This window comes from Aureobasidium subglaciale (assembly GCF_000721755.1).
Source record: "Aureobasidium subglaciale EXF-2481 unplaced genomic scaffold scaffold_5, whole genome shotgun sequence".
NCBI classification, from domain to species: Eukaryota; Fungi; Ascomycota; class Dothideomycetes; order Dothideales; family Saccotheciaceae; genus Aureobasidium; species Aureobasidium subglaciale.
In genome coordinates, this window is record NW_013566990.1 from 961,332 (window position 1) to 984,947 (window position 23,616).

The 23,616-nt window shown below is 51.9% G+C and overlaps 11 protein-coding genes across 11 annotated transcripts; 8 read left to right on the plus strand and 3 right to left on the minus strand.

Moving 5' to 3' along the window:
* Positions 1-206: 206 nt before the first annotated feature.
* AUEXF2481DRAFT_3355 (uncharacterized protein) lies at positions 207-612 on the plus strand (the record flags this gene model as incomplete). Its single annotated transcript, XM_013490275.1, has 2 exons — positions 207-473; positions 532-612. 2 exons carry the CDS (start codon positions 207-209, stop codon positions 610-612), a joined length of 348 nt encoding a protein of 115 aa, XP_013345729.1.
* A 414-nt stretch (positions 613-1,026) lies between these two features.
* Positions 1,027-2,487, plus strand: AUEXF2481DRAFT_27793 (uncharacterized protein; the record flags this gene model as incomplete). Its single annotated transcript, XM_013490370.1, has 1 exon — positions 1,027-2,487. One exon carries the CDS (start codon positions 1,027-1,029, stop codon positions 2,485-2,487), a length of 1,461 nt encoding a protein of 486 aa, XP_013345824.1.
* Positions 2,488-2,821: 334 nt separating this feature from the next.
* AUEXF2481DRAFT_3357 (uncharacterized protein) lies at positions 2,822-3,678 on the plus strand (the record flags this gene model as incomplete). Its single annotated transcript, XM_013490276.1, has 2 exons — positions 2,822-2,911; positions 2,962-3,678. 2 exons carry the CDS (start codon positions 2,822-2,824, stop codon positions 3,676-3,678), a joined length of 807 nt encoding a protein of 268 aa, XP_013345730.1.
* Positions 3,679-4,575: 897 nt separating this feature from the next.
* Positions 4,576-6,074, plus strand: AUEXF2481DRAFT_3358 (uncharacterized protein; the record flags this gene model as incomplete). Its single annotated transcript, XM_013490277.1, has 3 exons — positions 4,576-4,635; positions 4,694-4,796; positions 4,852-6,074. 3 exons carry the CDS (start codon positions 4,576-4,578, stop codon positions 6,072-6,074), a joined length of 1,386 nt encoding a protein of 461 aa, XP_013345731.1.
* Positions 6,075-6,973: 899 nt separating this feature from the next.
* Positions 6,974-9,268, plus strand: AUEXF2481DRAFT_3359 (uncharacterized protein; the record flags this gene model as incomplete). Its single annotated transcript, XM_013490278.1, has 2 exons — positions 6,974-8,112; positions 8,164-9,268. 2 exons carry the CDS (start codon positions 6,974-6,976, stop codon positions 9,266-9,268), a joined length of 2,244 nt encoding a protein of 747 aa, XP_013345732.1.
* Positions 9,269-9,720: 452 nt separating this feature from the next.
* AUEXF2481DRAFT_3360 (uncharacterized protein) lies at positions 9,721-10,694 on the plus strand (the record flags this gene model as incomplete). The annotated part of the gene is made up of 5 exons (XM_013490279.1): positions 9,721-9,840; positions 9,943-10,047; positions 10,193-10,401; positions 10,454-10,551; positions 10,612-10,694. The coding sequence occupies 5 exons, from the start codon at positions 9,721-9,723 to the stop codon at positions 10,692-10,694; spliced, it is 615 nt and encodes a 204-aa protein (XP_013345733.1).
* Positions 10,695-11,716: 1,022 nt separating this feature from the next.
* On the minus strand, positions 11,717-14,299 carry AUEXF2481DRAFT_63654 (uncharacterized protein; the record flags this gene model as incomplete). Its single annotated transcript, XM_013490508.1, has 4 exons — positions 11,717-12,564; positions 12,617-13,095; positions 13,148-13,407; positions 13,466-14,299. 4 exons carry the CDS (start codon positions 14,297-14,299, stop codon positions 11,717-11,719), a joined length of 2,421 nt encoding a protein of 806 aa, XP_013345962.1.
* A 290-nt stretch (positions 14,300-14,589) lies between these two features.
* On the plus strand, positions 14,590-15,223 carry AUEXF2481DRAFT_604312 (uncharacterized protein). The gene is made up of 2 exons (XM_013490631.1): positions 14,590-15,070; positions 15,123-15,223. Exon 1 carries the CDS (start codon positions 14,690-14,692, stop codon positions 15,005-15,007), a length of 318 nt encoding a protein of 105 aa, XP_013346085.1. The 5' UTR covers positions 14,590-14,689; the 3' UTR covers positions 15,008-15,070; positions 15,123-15,223.
* A 163-nt stretch (positions 15,224-15,386) lies between these two features.
* Positions 15,387-18,012, minus strand: AUEXF2481DRAFT_63470 (uncharacterized protein; the record flags this gene model as incomplete). The annotated part of the gene is made up of 2 exons (XM_013490495.1): positions 15,387-17,611; positions 17,673-18,012. 2 exons carry the CDS (start codon positions 18,010-18,012, stop codon positions 15,387-15,389), a joined length of 2,565 nt encoding a protein of 854 aa, XP_013345949.1.
* A 239-nt stretch (positions 18,013-18,251) lies between these two features.
* Positions 18,252-19,197, plus strand: AUEXF2481DRAFT_3363 (uncharacterized protein; the record flags this gene model as incomplete). The annotated part of the gene is made up of 2 exons (XM_013490280.1): positions 18,252-18,936; positions 18,989-19,197. The coding sequence occupies 2 exons, from the start codon at positions 18,252-18,254 to the stop codon at positions 19,195-19,197; spliced, it is 894 nt and encodes a 297-aa protein (XP_013345734.1).
* Positions 19,198-22,592: 3,395 nt separating this feature from the next.
* AUEXF2481DRAFT_27801 (uncharacterized protein) lies at positions 22,593-23,291 on the minus strand (the record flags this gene model as incomplete). Its single annotated transcript, XM_013490371.1, has 1 exon — positions 22,593-23,291. One exon carries the CDS (start codon positions 23,289-23,291, stop codon positions 22,593-22,595), a length of 699 nt encoding a protein of 232 aa, XP_013345825.1.
* Between the last annotated feature and the right edge of the window lie 325 nt (positions 23,292-23,616).

Here is a 23,616-nt window from a genome sequence, read left to right on the forward strand (position 1 = left end):
GTGCGCGGTCACGTGCCCTAAATTAGACACGGCGTCCCGAAACGGAAGTGGAGGCGGAAGTGCTGGAGCAAGCAGAGGTAGATGGTCGAGTCAGCACGTAGCTAGCAACAGACAAGCAGCCATTTGCCGCCACACTCTCGCCAGGCTACTCGCGCATATCAGAAAACCAGCCCCAGGCCGAATCCGCGCACTCGACTACACACAACATGGCCGTCTTCCCAGCCAAGCGCTTCCGGCCGAATTCATACAATGGCACAGTGCCCGCTAGATACCGCGCTCTTCTAGCAAAACACCCTTTTGCTCTGTTCGGTCTCCCCTTCATTGCCACCATGGTACTCGGCTCGTTCTTCTTGACACCGGCCACCGCCATCAGATACGAAAAGCACGACCGCAAAGTCAAGCAACTCACCAAGGAGGAAGAGCTCGGTATCGGCAAGGATAGGCGAAGAATCGACCTGAAAGAGGAATACTATGTACGCCTGAGCATCTGAAGCCTCCGATCCGCATTCCACTCACTAACACGATGCGCAGAAACTGGCGGCGAAAGATCTCGACAGCTGGGAGCAGAAGAGAATCAAGAGACTCCCCGGCGAGCACGACGGCATCCTTTGATCCCATCCTTTCGCACCTCATCTTTCTATCACTTTTTCCATTATCTGGCATACAACTATTTCTCGGGTCTAGCAAGGCGTTGGTTGGGCATCATCATACAAAAAGGCAAAGCACCGAATACCATACTACACACACACATCCAGTCGATCTATCTTTCACTCGTAGCACCACAATCTTCTCGCATTGCCACAAGTATCCCTTCCGACTTGTTTGCGTGGCTAACGGCAACCCTCTGCTGTCCTCGTGAGTTTTTCAGTCGCATTTTATCTTTGTTCTTCTTGTGCTCAAGCTGCCGAGGCAATTGTGGAGAATGTCGACGTCATGTTTTGTTGTTTCTCGACTCTCGTCTCTCGCCTCTCATCATGCCAACTTCTTGCATAGCCATTGCAAACCAACATTATTCCAACAGCCAATATGGACAACTCAACATATGGTCTGATCAAATTTCTATTTCCACGCCTACCGTCCTTGACCAAAACAGCCCTCTCTCATTCCCTATGGTTGTCTCCGACTTCTTCGAAATGGGATCTGCGGACCGAGATGACTGTTGCTTTGTTACGTTCTCTCATGAACGGCGGTCCCTCTCCTGTTGGAAAGACACAAGCTCAAACTTTGAATGATCCCGGAGCCAAGGGCAAGGTGTGGACCGCCAGAGTCACCATTCCAGTTCCCGAAGATGAGAGCGTTAGAGACGCTACTTTCACCGCCATCGCAGATCTTGGAGATGGCAACGAGACATACATCAAACCCGCACTGTCAGCTATTGATGCTGAGTGGACGGGCTTCAGGCCTGGCGCCGAGACCGAGGAGCCCCTGCCAGACATTTCAGAACAGGAAAAGTACAAAAGACTCATGAACGAGCCCACTAAAACGAGCAAGACAACAGTTCTGTACTTCCATGGTGGAGCCTACTACTTGTGCGGCTTTGGAACACACAGATTACAGGTCTCAAAACTCGCAAAGGCTTGTAACGGTCGAGCATTCAATGTTGGCTATCGCCTTGCACCCCAGGATGCATTCCCTGCCCAATTATTGGACGCGTTGAACTCATATCTGTATCTCTTATATCCACCTCCCGGATCTCTACATGAGCCGGTATCGGCCAGCGACATTGTCTTTGCTGGTGACTCCGCAGGTGGCAACCTATCCTTTGCGTTGCTCCAACTTCTGTTGCAGCTCCATCGCACAAAGCCATCCAGTGCTAAGAACCCTACTGTCCGCTACCATGGAAAGACTGTAGAGGTACCGCTGCCCGCAGGAGCATCGGCCAACTCTGGTTGGTTCGACATTACCAGATCGATGCCCTCTTTAGTGAGCAATGCAAAGTATGATTATCTTCCGCCAGCGGACCATGATGATGCCTTGGGACGTTTCCCGAAAGACAACGTTTGGCCGACTACGCCTCCAAGAGGTGACTTGTTCTGTGATCTCAGCATGATGTGCCACCCTCTTGTATCTCCGCTTGCCGCAAAAGACTGGTCGAATTCTCCACCACTTTGGATAGAGACCGGAGAGGAGCTTCTGACCGATGAGGACTTGATAGTCGCTGTCAGGGCAGCTACACAAGGCGTGAAGGTTCATTTCGAGCAGTACGAGGCGATGCCTCATTGCTTTGCTATGCTCTTGCCCACACTTGCTACCAGCAAGCGCTGTATCGATTCGTGGGGCACGTTTTGTCGGAAGAGTACAGAAGGCAGTGTAGAGACAAGCGGGACTTGGATCGCAGCAAAAACTGGCCTCGAAAGAGAGGTTGATGTGACAAAGGTCACAAAACTGACTGTTGACGACGCCATCAAGAGAATGAGAGATGCTCAAAGGAGGCGCTATGCAGGCTATGAGAAGGAGGCCAAGTCCATGCCTAATCCAAGCTTGTAGTCATCGAGCGACACATTTTGCTGTATATCTTGCCTTACGCGGCATGAGGAAGCAAGCTATTTGGAGACTTCCGGGCTTGATGCATCTATAGAAGTGATCGGGAATTCAGTTTATCTAGAGCGGTCGTGCGAATTGGATTACATACGATTGTTACGACCTAGTGTGTGTCTGTGTACCACATCCGAGACCGCTTCCGAGATTTGAGATAGGCTTCCGAGCCCCTCTCTAATGATGACGCACAGTCTCCATAGTCATATACTCCTCAGCGCTCCATACAGAGTGTTGTTAGTTTACTGCATTCGCATCCGTTGTTACGCATTATATCGTTCCAAGTATGCCGCTCGCCAAGGTCAACTATAAGTCTCTGTACTACAAGGATTGGTCGCCTAAAGATGGCTCCACTCCTCGAGCGACGCTCGTCATGGTAAGAAAGGTAATCCAAACACAGAAGGAGAGTCACTAATTTAGCATCAGAGTCACGGTCTGGGCTCAAGCAATAATTACTACACTGCTGTGGTCCCTTTCTTGACAGAGCAAGGCTACCGCTGCATCTGCTTTGACACCACCGGATCTGGCCGCTCACCCTATACATATGTCGAGCAAAGTATCCATACCCTGGCAAAGGACGTTATCGACCTGATGGACGCCTTGGCAATTGACAAGGCAGTCTTTGTCGGCCACAGCATGTCCGGAATAGTCGGTCCAGAGCTTGCGGCCGAGTGGCCTGACCGTGTTCAAGCACTCATCTTGGTCGGACCGGTATGGCCCTCAGCAGAAGCCGGACCCTTGTTCGAAGATCGTATCAGCAAAGTTGCAGAGAAAGGCATGGATGTCATGGCAGATACTGTGCCCTATGCTGCGGTCGGTTCTAATGCGACATCTCTACACAATGCCTTCATTCGAGAATTGCTGCTTGGTATGGATCCCGCTGGCTACATCAGCTTGTGCAGGGTTATCGTCAATGCATACAGGTCACCTCCAAAGTACGAGAAGGTGTCTTGTGCGACGTACATCATCGCCGGAGACGAAGATAAAAGCGCACATATGGACGGCTGCCAGAAGATCATGAATGCACTAGGTTCGGAACAGAAAGATATGGTCGTCATGAGCAAGTGCGGTCACTGGCAATGTATCGAGAACCCAGAAGAGGTCGGAAACTTAGCGCTTAAATTTCTGAACAAGTTGTCATAGATTGGGCCATGATCGGTCCTGTCGCAGGTTACATTCAAAAGATCGTCCCATGAATATTATGCCCCAACAAACAACTGTGAATGTATGATCAAACGACCGATATCGCAGAATGTTGACAAACAAGGAAAATTCTGCAAGGATCTGCTTGGTTGAGCTTCCATCGGAAAGCTGGACTGACAGGATCTTTGATAGCCCGAGTGCACAGTGTCAGAGTGAGCGAGAAAGCAATTTTGTAGTAGCAGGAGGAAACGAATTGATGATAGATGGATCTGATATGATTAGATATCCCACATCGCGATTATCTGTATCCTACCAGCATTTGTTGAGGGATAGGGGTACCCATTGAGGTAGGGACGTAAGGCGGTGTAGCAAGTGAGGGTTTGGGTACAAAACGTACCAGAGTTTTTAGTCAACAGTTTCAACAGTCCAGATTCGGCGGTTACTCTCACGCATCTCTTTCGAAAAATCGACCTTGGAGAAATATACAGTTCTCGCCGATCTCCAACAGTGATACTAGCACATGTAGACACGTTAAGAGTCAGATGCGATGGTTTTAAGAAATTCGCAATCAAGTTCAACGGCATCGTACGAGAGTGTTTCGAAGTTGAAGCAGGCGCTTGGCGACGGGCGTTGGATAACAGGACCTGGGAGCTTATCCAGCGGAAGCCCCTTGAGTGGACTGATTATTTTGTAGACCAAAGTACCTTAGGTAATTAAAGTGGAAGTATAATTTGGCGCGCAGTCCTCGACACAATCTCCAGGTCCATCTCTCTACCCTCTTTCCTCCATTTCAACGCTGCTGTTTCTTTGTTAAGCTTGTTGCTTCTTCGTTTTCTGCTAATATTGTTCTGATACCCTTTCCCATCACACTTTCACCTTTTCAATCTCTCCGCCACAATGTCTGAACGCCCTGAGAACATCGGTATTAAGGCCATTGAGCTTTACTTCCCCAGCCAGGTTTGTGCCCACGAGGCTCTCCTAGTACAGCGCAAGTGCTAATCACAGTACCCTGCAGTGTGTTGAGCAGTCTGAACTCGAGAAGTTCGATGGAGTTAGCGCTGGAAAATACACCATTGGCCTCGGCCAGACTAGAATGAGCTTCTGCGACGACAGAGAGGGTGAGTCCGCGACTGGCGAGAAGTTGTTGAGACTCAAACTAACGAAGTTGTGCAGATATCTACTCCCTCGCTCTTACCGCCGTCTCCTCGCTCCTCCGCAAGTACAAGATCGACCCCAAGGACATTGGCCGTCTCGAAGTCGGTACCGAGACTATTCTCGACAAGTCCAAGTCGGTCAAGTCTGTTCTGATGCAACTTTTCCAAGAGTCGGGCAACACCAACGTTGAGGGTGTCGATACTGTCAACGCTTGCTACGGTGGCACCAACGCACTTTTCAACGCCATCAACTGGGTCGAGTCTTCTGCTTGGGACGGTCGTCTTGCCATTGTTGTCGCCGGTGACATTGCCCTCTACAAGAAGGGTGCCGCCAGACCTACCGGTGGTGCTGGATGTGTTGCCATGTTGGTCGGCCCTGACGCTCCCCTGGCTTTCGAGCCCGGACACAGAGGCAGCTACATTACCCACGCATACGATTTCTACAAGCCCGACTTGACCAGCGAGTACCCCATTGTTGATGGCCAGTTCTCCATCAAGTGCTACACCCAGGCCGTCGATGCCTGCTACCAGGCCTACAACACCCGTGAGGCCCAGCTCAAGGCCAAGGCCAATGGTGCTGCCAACGGCAACGGTGCTCACGCCGAGCCCGAGACTCCCCTTGACCGCTTCGACCACATGTGCTTCCACGCCCCTACTTGCAAGCTGGTCTCCAAGTCATACGCCCGTATGCTCTACAACGACTACAAGCTGAACCCCGAAAACCCCATCTTCGCCGAGGTTCCCGCCGAGATCAAGGACATGGACCTTGAGAAGTCATACAGTGACAAGACTGTCGAGAAGACCTTCATGACCCTCTCCAAGAAGCGTTTCGCTGCTCGCGTCCAGCCCTCTGTTCAGGTCCCTACCATGTGTGGTAACATGTACTGTGGCTCAGTCTACGGTTCGCTCTGCGCTCTTCTCTCAAACGTCTCCTCGCAAGATCTCCAGGGCAAGCGCGTCGGTATCTTCTCATACGGTTCAGGCCTTGCCTCGTCCTTCTTCTCATTCAGAGTCAAGGGCAGCACCGAGGAGATGCACAAGCAGATCGACCTTCAGAACAGACTCGACTCGCGCAGAGTCGTTGCCCCCGAGGTCTACGACGAGATGTGCAACCTCCGTGAGCGCGCACACTTGAAGAAGGACTACTCACCTTCCGGTAACCCCGAGACACTGTTCCCTGGCACCTACTACCTGACCAAGGTCGATGACCTTTTCAGAAGAGAGTACGCCATCAAGCAATAAATGTTTTCGTTGTTTGTCAGACCAGTGGGAGAGTGAATGATGGCATCGTGATGTAGCAGGTTGTCGGCACGCATGTGCTGCGTCCGGCGGCATGCTTCATGGCTTGTGTCTCGAACTCTTTATTCTTTTCTTTATTCTTTTCTCGGATTACAGACGAACTAGCGGCGCATACAGACTTGTAGTAGTACTTTTGACCTGTCTTGATGCCTCGATAGCGAGAGGCCAGACGATAACGATATGGAAAAACATGCAAATATATCAAAAAACTTCAAAAACAAGCGGCCTCCTTCACGTGCTATCTCTGTCGTTGATCCTGAAGGGACCCAGCAAGGTGATGCGGATATGGTAGTTGTTCTCACTGGCCCTCCGTAGACTTCCGGTCGGCGATGATTGTGATTGTGAGTCTTGACAGTGTGCATATTGCTCTATAGTATGATAATATTGGCAAGAATATAAGTGACCGTCTTTAAACGCGCGGGAGGCCCGAAGGCTGGTCTGGCTGCAATGACACGTCTTGGACTTGGAGATTATTGCCGATAGCCATCTAGTGTGACGGAAGCGGCGGCGGCTCTTGGACTTGGTCTTGGAAGGAGCGATTTGTCGAGTGGAGAAGGCAGAGACGACGGCCTCTTAGCGTTCTTTCTCCTTGGCGGCAGGAAACTGGATGGAACGACAAGCCATTGCTCCTACCCATTATCTCTGCCCATCCAACACTCGCTATTGAACCCCGCTACATTTGACCGCCCGACCATTTCTTCGCCCGAAAATATCGTCGCGCCAACTAAGCGCGCTCGTTTTGCTGCCGTCACCCTATCCCGAGCCCAGGTGCCGGGCTCCTACGACCGACCACCCGACCGCGTCCCAACAGACGGCCATCGTACAGTCGACCCTTTTAAACCATGGCAGACCATCGCAATGAGACCCGCAGATCGACCGACGACGTTTTTGACGACGAATATGCCGTAGACGACTTCGATGAAGTGGCCGACGGTTTCGCTCCTGGACGCGTCCACTCGGCCGACGACCGATGGTCCTTACACTCCGAAGACCCTTCTATCCGCAGCGTGCACGCCCACATGTCGGATGCTCCTCGTTTCGCCACTGGTCCTAGCAGGAATAGCATGCACAAACCGCAGGACGTCCGAAACCCCTTTAGCAGCGCCGAAGACGATGATGACGACAACCACGATGAGCGTTCAGCCCTCCATCGCTCGTCGAGCATCCAATCTTCTTCGACAGCCCAATACGCTCCAGGAATTGCCCACAGACTTAGCTCTGCTTCGTCAGCCAGGACTTTCGCCCGGACAGCCAGCCCCCTTCATGGCACGACTGGCCCCAGCCACCCCTACTCAATGTACCCTCAGGACACCAATCTAGCCCGCACTCCATCGGTATCGACAAACGCTTCAACCGTCCGTGCCGGTCAATCTACCAGCCTCCTACCACAGGGACCTACTCATCCCTACAGCATGTATCCCCAAAATGTTTCTGCGCATGACGACGAAGCGGATATCACTGCCTCTACGCGGAACCATGCCCAAACCGTCATTCCTGTCGGCTTTCCTGGACGAGCTCGTGGCTTCGTGGCACGAGCGCCCGGGGCAGAAGAGCAGGACATCATTGGTGTTGACGGCCATTCGGAACAACTTCCACCCTACTCTGAATATCCTGAGGATGGTGCTCCCAAACCAATCGTGCTACCAGCACAGACCGCCACTCCTCCCAACACCACTCAGATTCATCTGCCTCTGATGCAACAACAGCGCCAGCCTGAAAGCATGTCGGATCAGACTACTATGCATGGCTTTGCTGAAATGCAGCAGCTGAACTCCTCATCCGATTCAGATTCAACGCCTTCCGAGGCCAAGAGTTGGAGTGAGAAATCGTGGAAGGAGAAGCGAAAGACTCGCTTCTGTGGCGTGCCGTTCTGGTGGATCCTGCTGTCACTCTGCGTGTTGGCCTTTATTGCTATAGTCCTGGGTGCTGCCGTCGGTGGTATCTTCGCCAGTGCTCGGAAAGAAGCCGAGAAGGCTACTCAGTAAGTTGTCGTAGCTGCCGTTCTTTCTATCCACCACTAACATCATATCAGACACCGTGGTGCCAACACTACTCTCTTGGACGCATCGCCTATCCCCACATCTTCTATCGGGCCACCACCCCCAACTGGTGTTTACGCTCTGGACTTCGGGCCACCAAGAGCCACGCAGTCGGCTTGTATTGCTAACCAAAACTACTCCGCTGCTTGGACATGTAACCTTTATGGCACACCTCAAATGGCTATAAACATCGGCTCCCCTCCAGGTGGAAGCGGTAGCGAAGGCGCCTGCCTATATGGATTCAATAATGCCACTGGCATCAACTACGGCACACAACCACCCAACACTCCTTTCGCTCCTTTCCTTTCCGTTCAGGATGATGACGAACCCTACCGAGGGCCTGCTTTCTATTTCCAAACTTACTATGACAAATTCGTTGTTGTGCCCGAGAGCTCCCTCCCTGCAAGCAATGCTGGCAACCCACAGAAGCGCTCTTACTTTCAGAACGACTTTTTCACCCAGCGTCAAGTCCAAGCTGGAGACAAGCCATGGTTTTGTTGGTTCAACGGCACTTTTCTGGAAGGATTTATCTACGCCAACAACTTCACAGATCCATACGCCTCGGTCTCGACTTCTTCCCTTCCATCCTCATCCTCTTCATACAAAAAGAACGCCAAGACATCGTCTTCACTGACCACTTCGACCATCATCGAGGTATCTGGTCCCTCAACAACAGCTACACTCACTTCTGCCGCCCAAGCCACATCTTACAGCCATGCAGTCTATGACCCTTATACACACTCAGCAAATGGTCGTCGAGCAAAGCGTGCTTGGCAACTGGAGAAACGTGGCTGGACATTCGCCGAACTATCTTCCTTCGGTTACGTCGTCAAGATTGAGGAACGCCGCGTGCCAGACAGCCCGGAGCCATACTGTCAGCAGTTCCAGATCCTAGACAATGGCATGGCAGGCACGCTTGAGGATCCAAGCACTGGGCAACAAATAACGGTCTCACTTGAGGAGACCGACCCTGACTACAGCGCTTACTCGCAAGAGATTGCTCAGGCATCTACATCAGGATCATCAAAGATCAAGCGTGATCCTATCAATGGCGCGTGTCACTGCGAGTGGTGGAGTGGATCTTCACGCAACTCGTAACCTTCTCTGTTCTATCATTGTGTCTATGACTTCTCTCCCTTTTCTGGTACCAGGGAGATCGATTATTTCTTTATTTTGTTTGGGTTTCATCGGAATACAGGTCTAGAAAGCGTGACGGCGTTAATTAGGTTGGAGGAACGAACTGTTGATTACTTTGGAAGCGATACTGTTTTTTTTTCTAGGGAAACAACGGGGAGGAAGGCAAGGCGTCAGTCGGAAAGGTCGATCTATTCTTTTATACAGCAAAATAGCTTCTATTGTGATCAGTCCTGAGAACATTCAATTTACATGTTTGATATTCACTTCCACTCCAACTCGGCGTGTTGTTTGTCTGTGAAGCATTCTGCGCCTTGGCAATCCCAAAGCAGAAGTCTTGCGCACCTTTAAGTCGCACCTTCCTTTGCACCTTCTGCCAGCGATGTAAAACAAAAACAACAGCATCGTTCTTCAACATGTTTTCTAACGACTATCCACCATCGCCTACCGCGTCCGAAGCAGACATGGATGCCATGACCGCCCACGTCGAGAACAGGCCCTATCATGAAGTTTTCATGCGCGAGGCCATCAAAATGGTAGGCGTCTTTATAACGATCACTGCCGCGGATTCTTTTCAACTTCACTTCTCTGAAATGTTTCTGTCGTTACAAAAACTGACCATTTGTCTACCTGTCTAGGCTGAGCTGGCACTCGCCTCTGATGAAACTCCTGTGGGCTGTGTCTTTGTCCATGACGGAAAGGTCATCGCTCAAGGCATGAACGGCACCAATGTTACCATGAACGTAAGTAATCATTCCGACATGTCCTTACTCAACCACCATCCACCTCTGTCAGGGAGGACTTAACATTCGACCAACGACGCGCGCCTCCTCTGAGCATGGTCACTCCTCCACTCTATGTGAACATTTATTGACATGTTTGCTTCAGGGCACGCGCCACGCCGAGTTTGTGGCCCTGAGCCAGATCGTGGCCGAACACCCTCCCTCGATCCTCCAGGAGACGGACCTGTATGTCACGGTCGAGCCATGCATCATGTGTGCTTCCGTCCTGCGCCAGTTCCGCATCCGCGCCGTCTACTTTGGCTGCCTCAATGATCGCTTTGGCGGCTGTGGTGGAGTCATGCGCATCTGTGACGAGTGAGTCTTGATCACCATGTTGGTGTCTGATGAAATGCTGACAATAGTTCAGTCCAGGTGTTGAACCTGCCTACAAGATCTTCGGTGGCATCTACAGAGCCGAGGCTATCATGCTGCTCCGTCGCTTCTACGTTCAGGAGAACGAGAAAGGTTTGTCCACATGCAGAATCTGGTGGGTTTGTTTGTGAATACTGATGATTTCGTCTCCAGCTCCCGAGCCCAAGCAGAAGAAGAACAGAGAGCTCAAGACCGACATTATGCCCCTGGTCAACATGAAGAACCCTGAGGGATGAAAGGACTGGGCCCCTCTCACAACATTACCGCTTCACCACATTCTATCCGCTGCGTCCCCGTCTCGCCTACTAGTCCTGGAGACGAGTCGACTTGACGCATGTCATAACATGATACGCAGCACGCAACGAGAGTAGACGTACCGTCCACGTCAGCAGCCTGACCAACAACAACACCGCTTTCTGAGAGTCGACGGGTGGTCACACGCACACTACAGTATAATTAAGTCAGCATTGTCACATGGAAGGGATGCATTCAACAGAGCTTCCAAGAAGAGACGAGACCAGGAGCTTATCAAGGAGCAGTAGCAGTAGCAAGGACTACGAGGTTCGCTTTTTACTTGAAAACAAACGCCAAGTTGTTCTTACTACCATTCTCAACCATCTTCTCGTCACTAGTACTATCCAGACCATCACTTGTATACCACCAGCAGTCTCACACTCGACCGAAACATATGAAACCAGCCGCCGAGCAAAGTGACCCGGCTGGCAAATACCGTTTTACGATGCGAAACAGATAAAAAGCAGTCATCAGCTATCTGAACTGGTTTCTTCCTTCGCTTTATTGTAACAGACGGAATCACCTTGATGACCAATGTGAGCAGGATAACCCTGCCCATCTAACCACAATTGAGAGTGAAGTTTATTGACATTACTAGCTGCAAAATCACGAAGAAGTAGTGATTAGAGAAGCATGAGCACAATCAAGGTAGAGAAGAAGTCTGGTCAAAAAGTCACCAAAGTCCAAAACAGTGGAGCAACGTTCTTCTTTGCCCATATGCTCGCTTGATCAGTCACGAGCTCGATGCTGGATGTGAAGATAGTCGGGAAAGTGGATGGATGTTTTGATTCGCATGGAACGCTTCAAATGAACACTGACAGCAGCTGTTACTGACTCCATTGAGTCCACTGACTACATTGATGAGTCGGAGTATCGTTGACGAGAAATTTTTGCGTTACACTCAAAGTGAGAAAAAAGAAAACCTCAATGTGTCCAGAGTCGGTCGGACTGGGGGCACTTTAATTCAAGCCCAGCCACCGCCGCCGCCTCCGTTGTTTCCGCCTGTCCATCCTTCTTCCAGCGTACGATCCTCGAGCTGACGCACAAAGTTTGTTTGACTTCGGGCGTCTCTTGGTCCTCTGCTCATACGTCTTCTACCGCCGACGTTGCCGACGTCGCCTGTTTGCTCGTTCGGAGGAGGGTAGTAAGCAGGACTTGGTTGGAGACGGATAGGTGCGTTAGGGTCCAGATGTGTGGCTACTCGTTGTAGAGTTGAAGGAATACCATTTGCCATGTCCATGGTGGAAGCACGTTGACGGCCGGCCCGCGTGGTAGCTTGTGCGTAGAGCGATGATTGGGGTTGATTGTAAGCGTGAGGCTGTTGCTGATGGCCGTGCATAGCAGCAGTCGGCGGTGGTTGCTGCAGCATGGGCGGTTGGTTGTATACATTGGGGACAGCGGCTGAGGGGTAGGGTGGCGGAGCTTGTTGCTGTTGTGTGGGTGTGTACATGTTGGAATACATGGGCGATTGCTGAGCATGAGGAGATGCCGGGTAGCCAGGAGGCTGCATGTGTATGCCAGCGTAAGCAGCATTAGCAGCAGATTGAGCCTGCTGTTGTTGGTGCTGCTGCTGTTGGGCGGCTTGAGCACGTTGCTTGGACAAGGCCTCGGCTTGCTGCTGCTGTTGGACACCAGGGGCAGGCGAGCGAGATGACACCTGTTTGAGATGCATGCCGGGCTGGAAGGGGCCGGTGAACTTTTGTTGAGTGATGAAAGGATGTGTGCGAGCTTGCTGTGGCGTCCATCTCTCCAGCGGATTGATGTTCAGAAGCCCATGCACAAAGTCAATGAAGGCGACTCTGTTGTTCATTTCTGTCCATTGTCAGCACTCAGTCACTGTCACATTCAGGCAGGAGACACATACCGCGATCGATCTCTGCTTGCTTCATGCCCTTACGTGGCATGGGGTAGTTGCGAATAATCTCAGGGAGCGTCGTGGCAGAGAAATACTTCTTGCTAGGCTGTTCCTTTGTGCCGTGCTCTCTCGAGTATTGATCCATCGGCTTGAGACGATACGTCTTTCGGCCAAACTCATCGTGTGCTTTCTCAAAGAACTCGCCTGACTGCTTTCCGACTTCTAGCATCCATGTGGGTGGCAGACCCAACATCTCTGTAATTCGAGACACTTGGTTGTACTCTGACGATCCTGGGAAGAGAGGCAGTCCAAGGAACAATTCAACGACAATACAGCCTAGAGACCACATGTCGATAGCGGCCGAGTAGGGCAAACCGAGCAGTACTTCTGGCGATCGGTAGAAGCGCGACTGAATATAGGTATACACTGTCTGACGTTCGTCGCAAGCCGAACCGAAATCGATTATTTTGATGATGGGACTCTCGAGGCTATCGGGAGGTTAGCCAGATGAAGGGTGCGCATGTATACAGTCACACTCACTTTTTGAGGAGGATGTTCTCTGGTTTCAGATCGCAATGGATCAAACGTGCTTTGCTGAGCAGACACAAGCCGCTCAATAGCTGCTGGGCAAAGACTCTCACAAGAGTCGTGCTTAATCCTCTGAACTGATTTTGTTTGATGAGCTCGTACAGGTTGACTGACAAGAGCTCAAATACTAGACATAGATGCTGCTTGTGGATAAAGGTATCTTTGAGTCGGAGGATGTGGTGGTCGTCGTTCTTGTCCATACGCCCGTTGAGCTAGACGAAGATGGTTAGCCAATGCAAGAGCCTGTGGTTGTGATGAAATGTTACTTACCAGGTCCAGAACAGAAACCTCCATCATACTCTGGTTGAAATAGGCAGTGCGGTTCTTCACCACCTTGACAGCGACAATCTCCTGCGTCTTGAGGTTCTGACATTTGACGACCTGGCCAAAAGTGCCCTGGCCCAAAACGTCGAGGATGAGGTAGCGATTTTTGTTGTTGGTGTCGTCGCTGCCGAGAATGTCGTTGACGTACAGAATGTAGTCGCTATCCTCGTTGTCATAGCCGTCGTTCTTTGTGCCCTTGGATGGCTTGGTCAGGACTCTCCGCGGGTTGCGCGAGCTCTCATACTGGAAATTGGGATTGCAGATTCGGTACGTCGCAGGCAGTTGTGTAGTCAAAGCTTGGAGAGGTGAAATGAAGCCACCCTCTGGAGCAGCTCTCCGGAAGGACGGTTGTTGGTTGACACGAGGTTGCAAGTCACCAACATTGTCGCACTTGGTGAAGACGGGAACGGGACCACGATTGGACGGGTCGGATTGGCTTGCGGCAGGAGGAGGCAGACGCGGAGAGTGGGGACCGCTCTGGTTGAAGGGCGAGGAATAGAAGTCGGCGTTTGACTGGATGGGCGGAAGCTGGTGAGAACGCGCTTGAGATTGGGAGGGCGGCGACGAGAACATCTGGCGCGTTGGCGATTGGTGCATCTGGTGGGGAGTGTACTGGTTGGGGCTGCTCATGTAGGGCGAGGTGGGAGAGGTCGTGTTCATGGGCGAGTAGCGGCGGTGCGCGGTCGAGTCCATGGCGGGTTGCGACGACAGGTAGGCGGCCGTGGGAGTGCGCGAGGTCGACGAGTACTTGTTGCGGTTGTAAGGGTCGGCATCCTCCATGACTCTGTCGCCGTCCGTGTCTCCGTCGGCGGGAGTCGACTGCGACGAGGGACGTGTCACCTTGTAAGGATCGTACTTGGGCGGCTGCTGCTGCGAGGAAGCTGCAATCGAGCCATGCCTTGACGCCGAAGCAGCGGGATTCGCTTGCCAGCTCGCTGCCTGTTGCTGTTGCTGTTGCTGCGAATCCATGCTTGCAGCAATGGGAGGGTGCGGACACTAGGCGCCTTTGTCGTGATGACGGCTGACTGTGGGTGGGATGAATCAAGGGACGGACGAGGATGATGGGGTGGATGATGCGACTCCAGCTCCTGCGATATTGCGACGCTGCCGATCGCCCTCTGCACAAGCTGCTGCGTCAGTTTCCGACAAGAACGACGCGTCGCTTCCTATATGCTGCTGGCTGCCTTCTGCCTTGGGATTCTTGTCAACTCTCGCTCTCTGCCAATAGGCTCAGCGGCCAGGGAAAGGGAGCTGGCTGGTCTTGGGTGCCAACGACGCTCAAGCGGGGCTCAACTCGAAATCAATCCACCCAGGAAACGTCTCTCTGCCACGTCTGTCCTTGGTGCTTTGTCTGACGACTTGCTGCTCGTCAATTCATGTGCTCTACAGAGTCTTGATTACTTATCCACCTCTGCAGTCCATTGCCAGCAGGCCATCGTGAACAGTCAAGCCATGTCTAATGAAGCTCCCTGTCTTCCCGTGAAATGACGCACTCATTCCACCTCGATAACTACCTTAGGTACCTACCTTGCCTTTTTACCTACGTCTACTGTACTCCATGGTCCCACCATCTTTCGCATGTCTCTGACAAGCAAAACTCCAGTCTCCTACCATCCTTGTGATATTCGTTAGCTCCAGATCGATTGGACCATGAATTGGTCTCGCGCTGGAGCTTTGGAATAAATACATTCTTTATACGTTCTTTTTGCCATTGCATCGTGCGATCTAGGGGGATAGAATAAAGAATAAAACTTGAAAGGAAACATTGCAATCATGCCGGCTTTTTGGTGTGTCCTTGTGCAAAATCTGTCACTATGAGAAGAACGCCAAACCCATCCGTGACATCCGCTGACCAACTATCTCATGCTTAGGATCTGATGGCGTTGCCCAGAACACCTCCCTGGAATCCACCACCGCCTCTTCTGATGCCCTGGCCGCCACCTCTGCCACCACGGCCACCTCTGGCGCCTCCACGGCCACCTCTCTGTGCGCCCTGTCTCTCAAAGGCGTTGGCTGTGCCTTGTGTTCTCTGCTCCAGTGTCTTCTCGTTGCTCTCAATGAGGCCGCTGGCCTTGTCGCTGAGAGTGAGGGCCAAGCTCTGCAGTCTGCTGAGCTCAACACCCTTTCTGAAGATGATGGCACCGTTGACTTGGTCAAGAGCAGCAGCGAGCTCCTCGTGGCTGATCATCTTGCTGACAATGGCTGCAACCTTGCGCTCAGACAGCTCAAACATGGCCGCAAGCTTGTCAACGGCAAGAGTGTCGTAGAAGGGGGCGTAGGTGAAAAGGTAAGTGCGAAGACCCTCCTCTTGGATCTGCTCCTCGAGCATAGTCTTGATCTTGGAGGCTTGCGGCAGGAGGTCCCAGATCTTGATGGCAGTGATGAACTCGGCAGCCTTGCGCCATTCACCCTGGGCAAGAGCCTTACTTGCCTGCATGACGTGGTCACGAGTGTTCTCTGGGGGTCCGGTGAAGATCTGACGCTCATGGTACTCGAGCATACGGCGGTAAGACTTGCTGATGACACGCTTCTTGAGGTCGGGCGAGGAGCCAACCTGGGCAAGAAGAGGAATCTCGAGCAGCATAGAACAGGTGAGGTAGACACACTCGAGAAGCTCGAGGTTGACGTGCATGTGGAAAGGAAGTTGGCGTTGGCGCTCGATACGCTCCTGCTCGGGGGTGATTTGAGAGTAGCGTTGCATCTGGAGACCTTGAGCGAGCAACTCCTTTTGTCTTTGAGAACCGCAGATGTCTTGAAGCGAGTTCTGGGCCTCGTAGACAAGTCCGGCGCGGAAAGCACAGAGACCGACTTGAGTCAAGGTACGGTTGAACAGGATCTGGGTGTTGACATCGAATCCGGAGATGGACTCTTGCAAATGCGACATGAGGAGCATGTCACGAGCCTTGTAGTACTGGTCGTGAAGGGCAAGGTAGTACACTTGGCAAAGCATAGCACGGGCACGAATAATGCCTTCGCTGTGAGTGTAGAGGTATGTGCAGATGGCGGTGACGAGGGTGGAGCTGTCGCCAGCATCAGAGCGGGGAGTGGTGGCGGAGTCGAGAGAGGCGGGGAGAGCCTTCCAGACGTTCTCCTCGAGGATGTTGATGACCTGCGAAGGCTTGAAGTAAATGTGCTCAAGTCTGCGCATGACAATACGGTTGGCAGTCTCCTGGACGAAGTTCAGCTTTTCGTCCTTTGCTAGGCGCTCGCAGTAAAGCTGAGTGCGGACGATGTTGGTGTAGAGAGAAGCCTCGTCGCTGAGACGCTCGACGTATTCGGCAGTATGCGGGTCAACGATCTGGAGAACACGGGTAAGCTCGTCGTCCAGACGCTCGACCAGAGAGACGATGCTGCCGGGAATCTTGAAGGTCTCGTCAGAGGTGATGGTGGGCATCTTCTCGTCGTCCTCCCAATCCTCGGCGCTCTCAATAACAACCAGGTAAGGGTGCTCCTCAAGGAGGGCGAGAAGAGCGGCGATTTCTTGCGAGACCAACTTCCACTGTTCCTGTGCCATAGTGTTACCGCTACCGCTGGTCAAGTCGAAACGGGTCGAAACAAGAGTCAGGAGCACGCGAGCCTTCTGGTACTCGGTGACAGCCACATCAAGCAGCTTCTCCAGAGTGCGGATCTGCTCCAGACGGTCGGTGTTCTTGCGTCCTCTGGATTCGACAATGGTACGGAGGTGCTTCAGGATACCCTCGGGGGTGTAAGTCATGGCCTTGCCGCCGGCACCAACCATGGTGAAACCGTCGTCGTCTGCGCCAACAACAGACTCGTCGGCAAGAGCCTTCTTGGTCTTCTTGGAAGAAGTAGCGGGAACGTCCTCGACGACATCGTCCTTCATGAAGTCATCGGGGCTGTCGCGGTAGGCCTTGATGTCGGCTTCGTGGTCACGGTTGTTCTTGCGGATCTTCTGGCGCATAGCATTGAGACCCTTGGCAGCGACGGGGTTCATCTTCTTTGCCTTTTGCTTCTCCAGGGCCTCGAGCATCGAGGTCTCAAGGTCGGCAATAGTCTGAATGTACATCTTGGGGGCCTTGCCATCGTTGTCACGCTGGAGAACGGGCAGCTGGCGGTTGAGTTTGTCATAGTCTGGACGTATATGTTAGTCAAAGCGTCGGACCAAAACTAGCGGCATGCCGAGCAGACGTACTGTCGTTGATGACACTCCAGTCGTTGATTTTCTGGGCGTTCTCAATCAGGCGGATGGTGCCCTCGAGCTCGTCGAAGCGCTTGTCCTTTGCACTCTTGACCACGGTGCGGTCGTCCTCCTCGTCGCTCTCGTCCTCGCTGGACTCATCACGCAAGAAGCGGTTGGCACCGGTCTTGCCACCCTCGCTGTCGCTGGAATCCGAGTCCGAATCTTCCTCGTCGCTCTCCTCGTCACTTGACTCCTCTTCGGCCTTCTCTGCCTCCTCCTCTTCGCTGTAAAGCTCCTCCTCGTCCGAGGAGGACTCGCTGGAGCTGTCGCTGCCGTAGAAAAAGCGAGACATGTTGATCTGGCGAACGCTGACGCTGGGTGTACACAGAGTCGAGTCGCGGGGCGCGTGTCTGGAGGTTGTAGATGTCGCGGCGAATTTCTCGTTTGCGTGCGTCTTGCCCGCTATTCGTTCTTCACCACAAACGCCCACAGACCGTCTTGGCAAGACTTTCATCGGTTAAATCCCGGCCTTCGTCCTTGCCGTTTACTTGATCTTGTGTGACATTCTTCTGAGATCAAGTCTCACTCAACATGTCAGGACTCACACCTTCTCTTCTGGCGGTGACACGTCGACGTGCACCTGGAGCAATTCACTTTGTGCGCAAAGTTTCAACGAGCGAGCAGTCACGTGAGAGGGAAATCGACATCATTCGCCGCCTCCGTAAGCAAGAGCGCATCATCAAAGTAACTCTTGAGGCCGACATCAACGACTTCTTGCAGCGATTGGGGCTTCTGTACAAGCCGAAATCTGCGCTCGATGAAGCTGTTCAAACAGCTCTGCGACAGAACAAGTACATATCCACAGAACGTCAGATGCACGCCGAGACCATGTCTGGCCTTGGTACCGAAATCAGCGATCATTTTGATGAATTCAAGAAGCATCTCAAAGATTTCGAAGAAGAACCGTATCCTGAATGGCAGCCTGGAGATTCTGATATCTTTCTTCGTCGACTAGACAATCCTCGACACAAGCACGAGCACTTGGAAGCCGACATGAACACAAAAGCAAAGGATGTCGGCCGGTTGCTCGACAAGGCTGATAAACATCATGAATCCTTGTTAAAAGTTCGAGATGTCATGCGCGAGAAAGGCGTCAAAGCCGCCGAAGCTCTTGCGGACAAAATCGTAGATTCCCACTCCTTCGACTCTGCTCCTATAGATGCTCCTCTGGACCCGGTCGACCTTGACGCCATAGATGAGGACACCCCAACTATCCGTAATTCCATGGTAAGGAAAGTATCGCGAGGAGCGAGCCGACAAACACTCAGGAAACTCGCCTCTCAAAGAAATCCAGTCTGATCTGTCCGTCATGCAACACACTTCGAGCACTTTGATCAACCCGATAGCAAGTGGATGCACTGTGCTACCCAGGATAACGGTCGAGGAATTCAAAGTCATCCGCAGATGTGTTAGGAGCCCCAAGGACGGCAGCACACAGAGTTTGATCGTCCTAGATTCCCACGGCGATTCACGGTGAATATCTACGAAGTCATTCAGCACATCGCCGAGGGCCTCGGCGCCAACACGCACGAGAATTACACCAACCAGCTAGCAGGCAGAATTGATCGCGAGATCTGTCACAGACTCTATCGTGACCAGATTCGGATATTTCATCAGGTGGTTTATGTCAAGAGTATGGATGCTGCGAAGAGTGTTGCAGATCTTCTATGAGATTTTCCCATGATACGTTCCCCAGAAGCTACCTTGAAGGAGTTCCGCAAGTACCTATTTGAGCAGCTGGGTTTCAGCGATGTCGCTTGAGAAAAATTCCTCGAGCAACTCCACGGTGCCAACATTGGCACATTCACGCCCGCCTGCATCAAGTGGGCCCGGAGCCAGGGGGATGCAGAGCAACAACCGGGTGGGTGAGCAAGAGCAAGAAGAAGTTAGCTCCGTCGACCACATATCGTAGATGCGACGGCATGTTGCATCACTTCAGTGATGTGGCTTAGTCCACGTTACCTGGAGAAATACCATCAGAGTTGTTCTGAAGAGATCTGGGATATTACACCTTGGACCACTCCACCTCTTGAGTCACTGGAATTGCACTTTTATGACTGTACGCAAGTTTCCAGCTAGTCGTATCGCATGCGCTGGCCCTGAGGAAGAGGCGTACGGTGTATTGACCGGATACGCGTCGCCGGGTACGTCGAGGAGGCGGTCTCGGTCAGCACACGAGACGACAGTATTCGCCGGGGGTTTCCCAATCCATTGAGTTGGGGATAAGGGTTTCGGAGAGAAGCGTCTTTGTTGAAGTAGTGTCTTCTGTATATACCTCTCGGACATGCTCGTAGTACCACAAGCAACACCGAGAAATCTCGCCAGAGATTACGAAGAGTCAGGGACGTTGAGGTCGACAATGTTCCCAAGGAAACAGACCACCAGAGTAGAAAAAAGAATTCAGGCTTTGGGCTGGGACATCAACCATTTTACACACACATTGACGTATGTTACTCCTCGCCACTGTCTGATGCCTCGTCATCTCCGAGCTGTATTGACTTTGCAGACTTGTAGTAGCCAACAGTGACTGGAGAATTAAGATGAACTGGAATCACTGCACGACAATATCCAAGACATGCCGTATAAATGATTGGTTGGAGCTTGTTTTTCCTTGCGCCGGTGACTCGCAGGTCATAGAGCAACGAATGCATATCAGAGACCTTACTTACCTTGATGTCTAGCCACTGTTAATACTGGTCAAAAGCTCTTACTTAACCCATTGTCATAGTATCAGTAACATCGATATGAGTACTGTACATACGTCTTGTCGACTTTGAACAGTACAGTATACTTTGACCAATGTCCATGCCCGACTGTCTCTCGACCATTGTCCATTTCGAACCAGTCATTGTTGGAGTGCTTATGATCTGATGTTAGTGTAACGGGAGGAGTCGGTTGGTACGAGGCCTTCGGACCCGAGTGTAGCTACACCTCCAAGATTCTCGGGACTCGGAGTGTTGTGGTGTGTGAGGTGAGACCAAAGTCATCCGCAAGGTACCAGGCTACAGGTCCTCCGCTTACTGATGGCACCATCCACTTGACGCCATCCAGGAGTCCAGTGACTCAGAGGCATGCGCCCTCAGGATCTGGGGCTGTAAAGTTGCTTCTTGTTGTGTCATGCAAACAAGCAAAAAATAAGTAGAAAAAGCATGAGATAAGTTATCTCCATCAACTCCTTCTGACCGCAGCGTAAGGCCGTATGGGTTGCAAGGGGGCTGAGAGCTCCAGCTGATCTGCACTGCAATATGCAGGAACCTGAATCGCGGGGAAAGAAGGGTGTCGGTGACCGCTCACCCATTCTGGCGGGTACTTGGACGAGCTCAGCATTCCAGACCGGCGGGTTCCTGCTCGTGCATACAGGTAACACAACTCGTCAAGCCAACGGGCAAATATTGATAACAAGAGAACAAGGAAGAGAGCTGTCAATAAAGTCGCCGAGAAACGGATGAACATGTTAGAGCAGAGAGATCGAAAAAGCTGTCGGACGATCGGCAGACTGTTATGTCCGCCGCAAAGAAACACGACTCACACGAGATCCTCCGACGTGGGGTCTGCTCTGCCCTGCTCTGCCCGGCTTCGCTGCCAGCTGCATGGCTCCGCCAGCCTCTCAGCGGGAAGTGCGGACACCGCGGATGCCTGAAGGAACAGGTCATGAGACTTGCTGTCAGTCGCGGGTCTCGGCGAACCGGTCAAGAAGACAACACACATGTAGTGGGTGTAGCAAATGTTTGGGTCACAGACTCACGGGGAATTGCAAATGTTGGGTTGTCACTTGATCTTCGATGAGTAGACCACACCGCAGAGCAAACTTCAAAGGGAGACGACCAGGACGGTGAGAATCGCTGGTTGACAGTCGATGACCTAGCAACCCGAGAAGCTGCACCACTGGTCGGCAAGCCGAGATTTGGTGCTTCTACAAGCTCTTGGCAGTTTCATACCAGACCCTTGTCAAAAACAATCTAAAGGTTGGAAAGCCAAGAATCAAGGCCAGATACGCGAAGATACGACGGACCCGAAGGCAGCTTCCGGCAAGATTGATCAGAACTTCCGACAGGCCCTCGCACCGAGATGTCGGTGCCGCTCATAGTCAAAACCACAGCCAAGGCGGTCAAGAGTCAAAACCTTGGAGGTGACTCGGAGCAAGCACCGGATTGAGAAAGAAGTTGCGAACATCATGAAAATCGCGTGGAACGCCCGTCAAACACCGTCTGGAGAAGAAAATGTCTTCTCGCTTCCAACGCGTTTGCGCGGCTCCTTTGCGGAGACATTGATAATCATGTCCTCGTTGATATGTAAGCCAAGCGAAACCTTGGTAGAAAACATCAGAACCTTTGCAAATTCTTTCTCGGCGGTGGGTCGGGGAGAAGATTGACAGGAGAACAAGATCCGTGGTGTGGAGGATGTTTGATGACGCCAGACGATCTAGAGTAAAGCTTAAGCTCGGCAACCTGCATCGCCGGAGCGCCGGCAGCGGTTACAAGCGAGGTTAAGGCGGACAGGACGGTAATTCGCTTTGAAGGGCATGACATGATCATCAGTGGATGTTTGCGGCCGGGTAGGCGAGGTGTGCAACAAGGCAGGTAGGCAGGTGGAAATCACATGGAACACATGGAAGTGGAAGACATTGGAAGGTGTGAAGATGTTATGATTAAGAAAAGGCAACTGAGGCCCATTGAGTTGTAAGAAGAGGAGCTTATAGCTCGACTCTCTCGATAAGATAAAGAAGAGATGTTTCCGTTTCCCCAAAGATCATCATGAAAACGCCGTGGCTCTAAGCCGGGATATCCTAGTCGTGATGCCATACAAAATGTGAAATGAGAAGAACAAGAATCGCTTAAACGCTAAACAAGATGGATGAAGAGAGAAGAGCGTCTAGTAGGCACTAATCATTGTTGATTGCCGTTGCGAGATGACAATGTTGTCGCCAAGGTAATCTGAGTGGTCCATCTTGTTGAGGTATGGTGTTGTCTTGATAGGTTGAGCGTGTTGTGATTCTTGAAGGTCCATTGCTTCTTGTGTAGGCGATGGTGGCATTGACTCGTCCTCTGAATCCGAGTCGCCGTGAACAAGCTCTGGGGGGTGCGAATCTACGCGAGTAAGGGCATGCTCGTCGTCGTATTCGTAGTCCTCCTCAAACTCGTCATCATCGACTTCGACAGTCGAGACGGTCGAGACAGAGTATGATGATGGGGTGGCACGAACGAGATCGTCGTCCTCGTCGTAGAATGAGTCTTCGTCGTCGCTCTCCTCGTCTGATGAGTCGTCCTCGAGTTCCTCAGCGATGGAATCGATCCATTGGATGTGACGAGTAGCAGGTTCAGGCTTGCTGGCCTTGATGGACTCGTTGAACCAAGCCTCTTGTTCTCTCTCTGCGTCCTGGAGTTCGATCATAAGAGTGTCGAGAAGGTTGGCGTGGCCAACAAGGAGTCTGAGGTTGTGGTCGGCACGAGAGGCCTCACGACCAAGCTTGCTCCTTGCCGTGGATGCAATGTAGTATGTTTGTGTGAGAGACATTCTTTGCTTCTTTGCTGGTGAAGCAGCAGATCCAGGATAGTATGATTGTGTCGACATTGCGAGATGCTTTGAAGTATATAAAAGCGATCTGAGTTGTGAGTCAGTAATTGTGATTGCCAAATCTGTCGCAATAGTACATACAGCCAATAAGAGATGAGTGGCTGAAAGGCAATCGAGTAATGTTGATGTCCAGTGATGATCCAAGCCCGGGGAAGGTTGCTTGGTTATGTATAAGCAGTTGCTGTTCGGCTGTTCGCTGGTTGTGATTGTGATGAAACAGAAGGCACCTGTCAGCGGACATCCACGAGAGTTATAATACCAGTGCTCAGGCACCCATGATCGGTCCCAGAAGGCTTTGTCACGCCGAGCGGGAGTAAAAACG